Source organism: Littorina saxatilis, linkage group LG1, assembly GCF_037325665.1.
Source record: "Littorina saxatilis isolate snail1 linkage group LG1, US_GU_Lsax_2.0, whole genome shotgun sequence".
NCBI classification, from domain to species: Eukaryota; Metazoa; Mollusca; class Gastropoda; order Littorinimorpha; family Littorinidae; genus Littorina; species Littorina saxatilis.
The window spans coordinates 77,639,347-77,652,527 of record NC_090245.1 but is presented as its reverse complement, the minus strand read 5'-3'; the positions used below and the strand labels follow the sequence as shown (position 1 = coordinate 77,652,527).

Sequence of the window (13,181 nt, the reverse complement as noted above, 5' to 3'; positions counted from 1 at the left end):
TCAACTGTCAGAAAAAGAGAGATAAAAGAAATGCTCAAATTCCTGAGGATACAGGCACCCCATGAAAGCAGCCACGAACATACTCACAGAGGCACACATGTTTGAGCAGATACTTTGCAAAAATATGAATTGAAAACCTGCATATGTGGTAATTTCTTTTTTGTGTGTGTGTGGCTTTATTGAATACTTCAGGCAGTGACTTTTCCCTGTCCAGTTTTCTCTTTCGTCTCTCTTACCCCTCGCTTACCCTCCACTCCCTTTACCCAGCCCCGACAGCACAAATTTGTAATCTGCAAGGCAGAGTACACATTTTTTAAAAGGAAGACTGCTCCTCTTCAATTATATCCAGAGATCTTCCAGCTGTCTCCACCATAAGCTGTCGAGTATTATATACCCCCTTTCCACACAACCGTTCTAGGTCCCGTTCCCGTACCGACCAAGGAACGGTGCGGGCACGGGACGGATCGGGACAGAACCTCAATGAACGTAACTGATCGTTAACGGAACTGCTTTGAACGGTAGGGTCAGTAGGGACGGCTGAGTTTGGGCTGCATGTTCAAATTTTTAGCCGTTCCCCTCCCGATCAGAATGAACGGTAATGGAACCTCAACCCATCGGTAACGGAACGCTTGGATCGTTAAGGGAAATTAAAACAACGGTAAGGCAACGGTAGCGCTCTCACACACTGAGTTGTCATACCCGCATTCCACACATCCGTTCTAGGTCCCGTTCCCTTACCGACCAAGGACGGCTGCCACTATGGTCAGACGCTGCTGAAAGATGCCAAAAAACGGCCGTTTGCGCAGCGTTCCATTGTTGTGGCAGCATTCCTTGGTTGGTATGGGAACGGTACAAAGAACGGTTGTGTGGAATTGGGGGTATAACTTTTGACACCGACAAACTGAAGAATGAACAGATCTATTGAGGTAACCGTCTCAATGGTCCAGGCTCAGAAAACAAAAAGTCATATATATACGGCCTGGGGCGATTGTAGCTTCCCTTCTTCGTGTCCGATAGACAAGGACAATAAATAGTAGAGCATAGTGCAATTTCATGTTGGCATATCTTCTCCACTGAAAGCTATAACCCAAAGACTGAAGACCAAAGTGCTTTACCCCACTTCTGACCCGAATCACCCCCCTCCTGCTAGGTACACGTGCACTCAAGTTAACCTCTGCTTTGACCTGTGTGTCAGAAGTCGGATGAGAGAGAGAGAGAGAGAGAGAGAGAGAGAGAGAGAGAGAGAGAGAGAGAGAGAGAGAGAGAGAGAGAGAGAGAGAGAGAGAGAGAGAGAGAGAGAGAGAGAGAGAGAGAGAGAGAGAGAGAGCGAGAGAGAGAGAGAGAGACACACACACACATAGACAGAGACAGACATAGAAATTAAGACAGAAGCGGAGAGACTCAGAGGGAGACACAGACAAAGACATACATACAGAGAGAGAGAGTCTGGAGTCTGGATGGTTTATTGATTAGGCCTTGGGCCCATTTCAATTCGGGGTGTACAAAGTTTCAACATTCATGCTTCATAGTAATATTAATCATAATAAAAATCATCATCATCGTAATGACAGTCGACATGGCGACAGTGCAGGAAACAGGCATTTACAACAGCAAAACGTTTGAAAAAGGACAGTAATGCATCAGCACAAAATCCAGTCTCTGTCGCACTTCACTCATGTCTCTCTGTCATCCTTCTGTCCATCCATCCATCCATCCATCCAGAGAGAGAGAGAGAGAGAGAGAGAGAGAGAGAGAGAGAGAGAGAGAGAGAGAGAGAGAGAGAGAGAGCAAAACTGTAACTGATCTCGTGAGAACGGTAACAAAACGAGACATGTCACCTCTCCGAATGCATTCCAATAGATGACTGCTCCTGCGGCCATCTATTAGCACCCTACCCGCATCCACCAACCACGGCAATTTGCTTACCACGGCTCTTGTCAACTGAATGTCATCCTTTTCCCAAGGTGCATGTCAGCGTCCGTCTGTTTCCGCGTGTTTTGGTCAGCTGCACACACTCCTCTGTCTGTTAGGTCATTCTGCAGATTGGATATCATGAAACTTGTAGGCAAACAGGTTATAGCAGCAGTAAGTTCGCACCAGGTGCAACTTTGAAAAGTTGATGTTACAATTTTGTCATAGGCATTTTTCTGTTTGGCTCTGTGGCATCCATTACGGCATATGACCTCCTGGGTGGTTTTTACATTTAGTCAAGTTTTAACGTAGAGGGGGGAATCGAGACGAGGGTCGTGGTGTGTGTGTGTGTGTGTGTGTGTGTGTGTGTGTGTGTAGAGCGATTCAGAGTAAACTACTAGACCGATCTGTATGAATTTTTTCATCAGAGTTCCTGGGTATGATATCCCCAGACGTTTTTTTCCATTTTTTCGATAAATACCTTTGATGACGTCATATCCGGCATTTTGTAAAAGTTGAGGCGGCACTGTCACACCCTCATTTTTCAATCAAATTGATTGAAATTTTGGCAAAGCAATGTTCGACGAAGGCCGGACTTTGGTATTGCATTTCAGCTTGGAGGCTTAAAATTTAATTGATGACTTTGGTCATTAAAAATCTGAAAATTGTAATTAAAATTATTTTTTAATAAAACGATCCAAAATTACGTTCATCTTATTCTTCATCATTTTCTGATTCCAAAAACATATAATTATGTTATATTTGGATTAAAAACAAGCTCTGAAAATTAAAAATATAAAAATTATGATTAAAATTAAATTTCCAAAATCGATTTAAAAACAATTTCATCTTATTCCTTGTCCGTTCCTGATTCCAAAAACATATAGATATGATATGTTTGGATTAAAAACACGTTCAGAGAGTTAAAAATAATAGATATATATATATAGAAAAGCGGGCTATCCTCCTCAGCACAACCGCTACCGAGCTTTTCTGTATTGTTAATTTCACTGCCTTTGCCACAAGCGGTGGACAGACGATGCTACGAGTGTACAGTCTTGGTGAAAAAATGCTTTGCGTTCAGTTTCATTCTGTGAGTTCGACTGAGCTTGACTAAATGTTGTATTTTCGCCTTACGCGACTTGTTTTAAATTTCATAGAACCAAAATGCGATAACACTAAAAAATTTGTTAAAAAGCTACATTTTCTCTCCCCCTAAAATAAAGTTATCCCCGAGTAATTATACTTATAATTATATTTTATGCTGATATGTCGAATTCTTTTTTTTTCCATTTTCTTTTTAATCTTTGTTTAAAAGGATATCTTTGTTTCTGTTGTGCAGAACGCTTCAACACGTATGTGACACTGAAACTTCAAAATGTGAAGTCGACAACCATTCAGGTCAAAGGCAACAACCCTTGTTGGGAGCAGGATTTCCTCTTGTGAGTTCATTTCTTACCTCCTTCAGAAGAAACCTTAGCAAATAAGCAAAACTGATTTGATCTTATCTATGTTGGCGTTTATCAGATTGAGACACCTTGTTTGTTTGTAGACTGGCTGTGTGTGTTCTGTCTTGCTGGATGTGTTTTTGTTAATGTGATGTGTCTTGTTGGTTGTGTCTTATGTCTTATGTGTTATGCCTTGTTGGTTGTTTCTTTTTTATTTGTTGTGTCTTGTTTACTGTGTCTTTTTTAATGTGTTGTGTCCTGTTGACTGTGTCATTTAATTAATGTGTTGTGTCTTGTTGATTAAGTCTTTGTTAATGTGTTGTGTCTTCTTGGCTGTGTCTTTCGTCTATGTGTTGTGTCTTTTTGGCTGTGTCTTTGTTAATGTGTTATGTCTTGTTGACTGAGTCTTTGTTAATGTGTTGTCTTGTTGGCTGAGTCTTTGTTAATGTGTTGTGTCTTGTTGGCTGTGTCTTTGTTAATGTGTTGTCTTGTTGGCTGAGTCTTTGTTAATATGTTGTCTTGTTGGCTGTGTCTTTGTTAATGTGTTGTCTTGTTGGCTGTATCTTGTTGGCTGTGTCTTTGTTAATGTGTTGTCTTGTTGGCTGTATCTTGTTGGCTGTGTCTTTGTTAATGTGTTGTATCTTGTTGGCTGTGTCTTGTTGGCTGAGTCTCTGTTGGCTGTATCTTGTTGGCTGAGTCTTTGTTTATGTGTTGTCTTGTTGGCTGTGTCTTTGTTAATGTGTTTTGTTGGCTGTGTCTTTGTTAATGTGTTGTCTTGTTGGCTGTGTCTTGTTGGCTGTGTCTTTGTTAATGTGTTGTATCTTGTTGGCTGTGTCTTGTTGGCTGAGTCTTTTGTTTATGTGTTATGTCTTGTTGGCTGATTCTTTGTTTGTGTTGTGTCTTGTCAATGCTGTCTGTGTCTTTGTGATGTGTCTATGTGAGAGAAGTGGATTGGCTTTGCGTGTATTCCATGCTTTATGAAACATGTACGTTTGACGGAGAGGTCTGTTTGTGTGTAGGGGGGGAGGGGGGTGTGAAGAGTGTGTGGGATGGAAGTGACAGAATGACGTGTGTGTGCGTGGGCGTGTGTGTGTGAGAGAGAGAGAGAGAGAAAGAGAGAGAGAGAGAAAGAGAGAGAGAACTTAGTGTGGGCATGTGTGTGACAGTGTGTGCGTGTGCAGGAGGCAAGCATATAATAGCAATGCAGACTGGGCAACGAGAGATTCTCTTTCTCTCCCTCCCTTTGTACACCCCTCTCAAGACTTTTCTCTCCCTTCCCTCTCTCCAAGCCCCTACTCCCCCTCTCTCTCTATCCTACGTCACTAAGCTGTCTCGTTAGGCTGCTTCTGTCAGCGAATGGAAGATAAAAAGCAAACTAGTTAGGACTTTCCCCAAACAGCTATTAATGGCCGTCATCAATTTGACGTCCTTCCTTCTCTGTGTGTCTCCCCAGCTCTCCCTTTTTCCTCTGTCAGGCATTGGCGGCACTTGGGGAAATCATGCTTTTCCCGCTTATATATATATTGATTTGCATCTTTCTGCTAAACATATCATGTTATAACTGGGGTGGTTTTTTTTGCGTGGGCAGTACTTTTGCTCTTTGTCTCCCCTCTCCCCTCTCATGAGCCCCCTCCCCCTCCCCCCACCCCCAATCTTGTCCCCATACCCCTTTCACCTAGAAATCCCCAACCACCCCTTCACCCGCTGTTATCTTTGTGTACCGGGGTTCTTCCGGGCGGAAATTGTATGGCGTTGCTAACTTAGGGACCGAATGGTACATTAATTTGACATCAAACAAAGTGCATTTTGTATCAGGCAGAAAACGAATTAGAAAATCAAAGCTGCTTCAAGAACAATGCATGGGATATGAACAAACATTGTGTAGGCCCGCTTGTAAATTTATTGAAAAGACTTTCAGACAGAAAGCGCCTTTCAAGTGCATGTAACCGACCTGCAATTGATGAGGAAAACAAACAACACAAAGCCTGTTAAGCATCTATCTGTAAATGGTCCCTTTGCTGTAGGCCTATTGTCCCTTGGCATTTCCCGCAGTTAGTGTGCAAAAAGCTGTTTTAATGATCACGCATGAGATGAGAGTATTTGCTCAACTTAGTCTTTAAATATGTCGCCAGGAACAAGTTTTCCTCCCGCGTTTCCTTTTCATTCCCTTTCATCCCCACAGGACACAGGAATTTCTGAGGCTCTTTGCTACAAGAAGAATGCCGAACACGCAATTGATTCTTCTTGAAAGTGTTTGGTTGGGAGGGGGGATGGGGAGGGCATCTCTTTGCCTGATCAATAAGACCTTGGCATGCAATAGCGTTTTGATGGAATGTATGTTAGCATTCCATTGATTAGCTGTTAGTGCTGCGAGGCGCGGCCGGTGTCCTCCCTTCCCCCCTTATTAAATTGGTGATTGAGCGCTAAAGCTGAATAATTTGCACTATCAGGGCTCGGTGGAATTATGAATGTCTTTATCGTCACCTGATGTATTGAACACCTCTGAGCAGCACCAGCAGCAGCACCACCACCATCTCCAGCAACAGAGATGATGTAAGACCGAAACGCACAGGAGTTTGAGAATGTGTGTGTCGGTGTGTGTCTGTCGGTATGTGTGTTTATGTGTGTGGTGCTGGGGAAGAGCGGTGTCTTCGTGCGTCTGTCTGTCTGTGTGTCTGTCTGTGTGTCTGTCTGTGTGTCACTATGTGTGTGATGTTGTGGAAGAGTGGTGTCCCCATGATGGTCTACTTTTATGAAAATGACTTCAGGAAGAAATTGCAGCTATAAAGAGACACCAAGGCTACGTTTCCGTGCTTCTTTGAATATATTTATGTTCGTTTGCTGTCATCCCTCTCCAAGCTTCCCCTCCACTTTCCAAGCTACCCTTCCACTTTTGCATCCTCCCCATCTGGCCTCACCCACCCCTAGTTTTACAAAATGCTTCCTGTCCGAAATGCAGTTGCATGACTGTCTCAGAGGTCAAGATTTGTAGTTTGTTGACGGTCTTTCATAGGGCTGCATCCAAAGTCTGCCCATAGTTCTCAACCCAGTATCAGTTTTAGCCAAGTGAGCAGTCACATGAAACTCCATTTTTGTATGATTAACTGCTGGTCTCTGTAGGCCGTCTGGCTCTTCAGACTGTAAACCAAAGCATTCGTTGATACGGTTTTGTTCATCTTTTCTTTTCTTTACTAATCTGTTCTTTCTCTTATTTTTCTCTCTCTGTTTTTCCATTCCTTTTCTTCTTGTGTGCGTGCGTGTATGTATATGTGTGTGTGCATGTATATATGCATGTGTATATATATATATATATGTGTGTGTGTGTGTGTGTGTGTGTGTGTGTGTGTGTGTGTGTGTGTGTGTGTGTGTGTGTGTGTGTGATCTGGGGACTGGGAGAAGAGAGTTTCAGCATGGATGTTAGAAGCAAGTTTGTGGGATGGGAATTGAGGAGCTCAAAACGGCAAGATTGTTAGCGTTTCGTCCCGTCGTGGTTAGCCATGGTTATTGTGTACATGCAGTCTCTTTCACGCATGGGGTTGAAAAACATTAATAATATTACCTTCGCTCTCAGAAAGAGATTTCTTTTTGCATTACCTTACCCTGTGCGTGCGTGTGAGTGTGTGTCTGACTGTCAAATTGTTGGTCTGTATGTCTGTGGTTTGCATTCTCTCATAAATGTAAAGGCACAGTCAGTCAGATGTCATACAATACCATCACATTGTCAGTTTTGTGATCTTGTTTTCAACACCTATGGCCATCATGTATCACACGCGGAACAAAACAAAACGCTGTTTAATCATTTACCTGTAGCCCCAAGCAAATGCCACTATGTTTGATGTTACTATCAGGTTTTTCATCTCTCAAATGATTTTTCCCTCCCCAGAGGCTCACTTTCCTCACTGTCACTTTGTTAGTGGTGTACACCAGCAGTATTCTGTCATTTGTTTCGCCCACAATATAGAAAGAAAGATTCCAGTGCCCTGAAATGAATTTAATGGGGTTTTGTGCCAGAGATATGTACATTACAAAACCTTTAAACCTTTGCTTGCTTGATTTTTTTGTATTGATTGGGTTGGTTTTTTTTTACAACAGTTTCCTTCTTTTGACTTTGTTGAGTAAATGCTGTACTTGTTTATACAAGACAAACATATTGTTTGCGATTAGGGAGGGTAAAAAATGGCTCAAATTCATCAATCAATTTTTTGTTGTTGTGAACAATGTACACTCGGAGCCTGAGGGAATTTATAACCTTTCACGCTGACTAAAAAAAAGAAATAATTTTTACGTGTGTTTCTGTGTGTCAATGTGTGAGTGTGCCTGTGTTAGAAAATATTACATAATATTATATTTTCAAAATAAAATTACATACCTTGCACATTAGTCATTACAGCTCTCTTAAGTTTTATGAACATTATATTTGCTTCTTCTTCTCTGTTTGTCTGTCTGCTAATTTTCCTACCAGTTTCTGTCCATGTGTGTGTAGTGTGCAGAAATCGGATATGTTTTTGAATGTGTGTGTGGGTAGGGGTCAAGCACACTAGGACTCAGTCAATCAGTCAGTGCACCTTGTGACTCACATAGTTCCTTTTTAGAAAAGGTGTCTGTCTTCTTGTAAACATGTCTGTCTTTCTGTTTGTATGTCTTTGTCTGCATGTGTCTGTTGCTCATGTAGTGAAATATTATTACTAGTTTATGTTACAGTGTAGCATATTGGCAGACAATTACAGACAGATTACATAAGTACCACACTATGACTAAATTTGTCATGAACCTTTTCTTCCAAGTGCCTTATTCACAACAGGTTTTTGTTAATTCATTTCTATGACTATAGAATGATCATGAACACTTTATTTCAGGCCTTATTCACAAGAGTTTGTCATTCATTTCTAAGTTTGACTAGATCGAGTTATCATGGACACTCTATTTCAGGCCTTATTCACAACAGTTTTTCATTCATTTCTATGACTCATCGTCGTGAGCCTTTTCTTCCAGGCCTTATTCACAACAGTTTTTCATTCATTTTTCATCTTTTTTCAGCGAGACGATGCGTCTGGACACAGGTCTGATCGTAGAACTGTGGAACAAGGGGATGTTGTGGGACAAGCTACTTGGCCTTCATTGGCTGCCCCTCACCAAGGTCCACCACTCCAACAAGGTCTGAGATTAACCTTTTCATCGTTGCATGTTCCGCTGATTCAAGTAGTAAAGAGTGATGGCATGTTTTTGAAAACTGGCTGTTACCAGTCCAGCAGAAGAAACCCACCTTAATTAATGCTTGGAAGAGATTCTAGAGTATGAGGGCTGTTTCGCAAGCAGTGTATGGCGGAACCCTCTGGAAAAAATGGGCTCGGGGCATGAAACATGCTATTTTACAGAAAACGTTTTGGAAGAATGCTGTGAAGAATTATTGTGGTTATAAGGAACAGGAGGTATAGGCACCTTAACCTGTTGTTGCTTGCTGTCTGAGTTTTTGCTGTCAACCTATCTTTGATAAGTTTTACACATCATTTTGGTCTGGTTTTTGAATTGTAAGAAACAAAAAGTATATATATATATATATATATATAAAACATCAGAAATTGTGAAAGAAACAATTGAAAGTCAGCAGAGACTTTCTTCCGAGATTTGTTAAAATCTCTTAGCAGAGAGAGAGAGAAATAAGTATCCCTTCACAGACAGCTTATTGGGAGCATCAGACCCTCCTCAAGGGGGACCGAGATTTACAGAGCAAAGTCCCTTTGATATATATATATATACTAGAGGAATACCCGCTTCGCCGGGTAGCCGGCTTCGCCGGGATGAAATACTTAGAGCCGTACGCCGGCTTTGCCGGGTCCGAACAATGGACCCGCCAAGCTTAGGTCCCTCCCAGATTCGTGGAATGGGAACAGCACGAAAATGATTCAGTGGCCATAATGCCATTCCTGACCATATCGAGTCCCATCCTTGTCGACGAATGTAACCGTGTTATAATCACCTTTGGAGGCGAACTCCACTCAAACAGCATTGAGCAATTTAGAGCTTATCTCTAAGCCCTTTTGAACTGTTATGGCTTCTCAAAGGAAGGCCAGTACATACAAATACACAAAAGCCGCCAGACCACATCACAAACAGAACTGAACAATCCACAGGTGTTGCCCACATAGAGAGAGAGACACACACACACACACACACACACAAACACAGAGAAGCCGTATATATAGAGAGATAGATGACAGTGTATTTTTCGCGTGGCTATAAATTGATTCGACCTTTGCACTTTTACAGTGAGGATAATTTACGGGTCCAATTTACGTTCTGGACACTGCGGTGACCTTCTAAAAATAGTAACAGAACGCCGGGAATATCCGAAGATACTATAGTGCACCATACGAAGGAAGGGAGGTAAACGCTGAAAACCTGGAGAAGATAAGGAAGAGTTACTTGTAATGGTGAAATGAACACAAAAACCAAAATCGGTTCAGTGCTGCGCGCTGAGAGCACGTGTTGAAATATCTCATCGATGATATTGTGTCCGGGGTGTAGCTGAATACGGTGTCCAAATTTGAAAAAGATCCACCGAGAACTTTGGCGTTGTGATGTGGTGTAGCGGCTTTGGTGTGTCGGTATGGGGGCCCGGGTAGCTGAGGTGGAACCAAAATCGGTTCAGCGCTGCGCGCTGAGAGCACGTGTTGAAATATCTCATCGATCAGGTTGTGTCCGGGGTCTCTGTGAATAAGCCCACCAAATTTGAAGCAGATCCATCGAGAACTTTGGTCGTGCATCGCGAAGACACAGACACACAGACACAAGTCGTATATATATATAGATGGCCTAGAATCTGTCAAGGAGTCTAAAAAGTGTTACAATTTTTAGACTTTTTTTAAACCTCCTTAAATTTACATGAATAAACATCTCGGTATTCCTGTCCTTCAATTGCAGCATTTTATTTTCCAGTCAAGTGTTCGGTTTATCAAATATTTGCAGATAAAGCACAAATGACTGTATGTTACATTTACACCAAAACATAATTTCAAGATGCTGTCATTTCCTTAGGTTCAGCTTTAGGCAACTGTTTCACTATCCAATGGCTTGATGGCTGAATGTAGAGTTGATCTGTACTAAAGCAACACTTGAACAAATTTTCTCCTGTCTCAATATAAGCAAAATCATTTATCCGTTAGTTACTTTACACCAAAGCCCAGAATCAAAGATACAATTCAACATTTACCTATTTACACTGTTTTTGACTCACATGCGAAGCAAAAGTGAGTCTATGTACTCACCCAAGTCGTCCGTCCGTCCGTCCGTCCGTCCGGCCGGCCGGAAAACTTTAACGTTGGATATTTCTTAAACACTATTCAGTCTATCAGTACCAAATTTGGCAAGATGGTGTATGATGACAAGGCCCCAAAAAACATACATAGCATCTTGACCTTGCTTCAAGGTCAAGGTCGCAGGGGCCATAAATGTTGCCTAAAAAACAGCTATTTTTCCCATTTTTCCCATTTTCTCTGAAGTTTTTGAGATTGAATACCTCACCTATATATGATATATAGGGCAAAGTAAGCCCCATCTTTTGATACCAGTTTGGTTTACCTTGCTTCAAGGTCAAGGTCACAGGAGCTCTTCAAAGTTGGATTGTATACATATTTTTAAGTGACCTTGACCCTGATCTATGGAAGATAACTGTTTCAAACTTAAAAATTATGTGGGGCACATGTTATGCTTTCATCATGAGACACATTAAATTTTTGGTCACATATGATCAAGGTCAAGGTCACTTTGACCCTTATGAAATGTGACCAAAATAAGGTAGTGAACCACTAAAAGTGACCATATCTCATGGTAGAAAGAGCCAATAAGCACCATTGTACTTCCTATGTCTTGAATTAACAGCTTTGTGTTGCATGACCCTGGATGACCTTGACCTTGGGTCAAGGTCACATGTATTTTGGTAGGAAAAATGTGTAAAGCAGTTCTTAGTGTATGTCATTGCTAGGTTTAGTTATTTGAGGTCAAGGTCAAGGTCAAGCATGTGAGTCGTATGGGCTTTGCCCTTCTTGTTAAAACAATGAAATTCTCTATGGAAGTGCAGAAAAGGTTCCAGTAAATTTTCATGTTATTTGTTTTGCAAACCTTAACCTCAATCATCAGGTTATTACGTAATTTGAAAAAAGCACGGTCAGCGGTGTAGACATTATTATTAAATCACCCTCTTTAAATATATTTACACTATTTTGGTCTGCATTTTTTTGAGTTACAAACAAGAAATCATAACAAATCCTTTTCACGATAGAATAGTCAGGTTGGTACTCCACTACGGTACCAAATGTTAATTTTACCCATGATCTGTACGTTACTTTACACCAAACAGCAAGTACAAGGTACTGAATTTACATTTTAATGGGCTATGCTCACATCAGTTAAACAGTATTTCTAACTTGTTTGTTCTAAGCTACCTGTCTCAAGTCAAAATAAAGGGTTAAATTAATGGTTGTGTCTTTTTGGTTGTGTGTACATCTTTACACAAAAGGATGGTGTAAAGTAACATACAGAAGGCTCCGAAGATCTGCAGGTCCATTTGAAGGGTAGTTTTTCTTTTATTTAGCTCATAAACCCTCAACAAACTGTTATGTGCTGTTTTTAGCATTATTATGTGCTGCATATGGTCTCAGTAAAAAAACAAGGTGATGTATGTTACATTTACACCAAAATGTCCCAACAGTGGTCCTTCTGAGGTAAATTTTGTTATTCAGTGTGCTTGTTTTCATGTTGAAACAAAGGTTTGGTCTTGCTGATTGTTCTTAAGCACTGATAAGTTATCTTCTGTCTCTAAAACAAATTCATTGTCATTTTCAAGTATTGTCAGTATGTACGTTACATTTACACCCTTGTCACAAGGCCTCTCTCTACAAGCCAACAGGTGCAAGCACTAGGAATCCTGTGACCATAGTTTAACTACCAGGTGTCTGAGGTATAAGAAAACACACACTTTTGTGTATTATGGCATTATTTAAAGACTGTGACAAAACTTGTTTGGGCAAGTAGATACAATTTCATTTACACCAAACGCATATTTTTAACTTAGAAGTACAATTAAATTGCATCAAACACAACTTTTTCGCTCAATTTAAAAAAAATTACAATCATCCTACCTAATGACCTTCCTCTGCAATGATTTTTGAGTAAGTTTGACCAGAAACATTTTTTTAAGATAGTTTCCCTTTTTTCATGATTATTTACACCAAATGTAACATACAGACCAGCTAAAAAAAGAACACTCAAAATCCAAAACCTATGTTCAGATCAAACTTTCATTAATCTAACATATGTTTCTCCATCCATTTCTGGACCTATTAAAAATTAGATTGAGATGATACCCTTATCAGTAACTTGGTTATTCAATGCCCATGAATGTACCATGCGTTTCGCGTAACGCCTTGTGTGCCCAAAAAGGTGCTTTTTTTCTTGAACAAAGTCAATTTTCTCAGCATCCAGACGACTGACAGACATACATTTGGTATGGATAGAATCTGCATGAGGAATACTTCATAACTGTATTGTTTATATTGTAGTCATTTAAAAACAGAATAAAATACAAAGTAATAAAAGTATCCAGAACAGGATTTTTGCATTTGGACACCTTGACAGATTCCTGACCATATACACATTGACAAGCACATAAAAGTTAATGTGTGCCGGAGACTATGTATTACAGTACATGTATCACTATACTAATGAACACTTAAAGTACTGTTGCATGTATGTTGAGGAACATCTGTGCAGCATTAGAAATTAGATGACACCAGAAACTTGTTGACATTAAGTTTGAATTCTCAC

General features: G+C 40.6%; 1 protein-coding gene across 1 annotated transcript in view; it reads left to right on the top strand.

Annotated features, from left to right (window-relative positions):
* Positions 1-13,181, top strand: part of LOC138980246 (protein unc-13 homolog B-like) — a 155,747-nt gene that overhangs the window by 11,317 nt on the left and 131,249 nt on the right. Inside the window, exons 3-4 of the mRNA XM_070353096.1 lie at positions 3,254-3,353; positions 8,397-8,514. Coding sequence (XP_070209197.1) covers positions 3,254-3,353; positions 8,397-8,514 — 218 coding nt within the window. The remainder of the gene's footprint in view (positions 1-3,253; positions 3,354-8,396; positions 8,515-13,181) is intronic.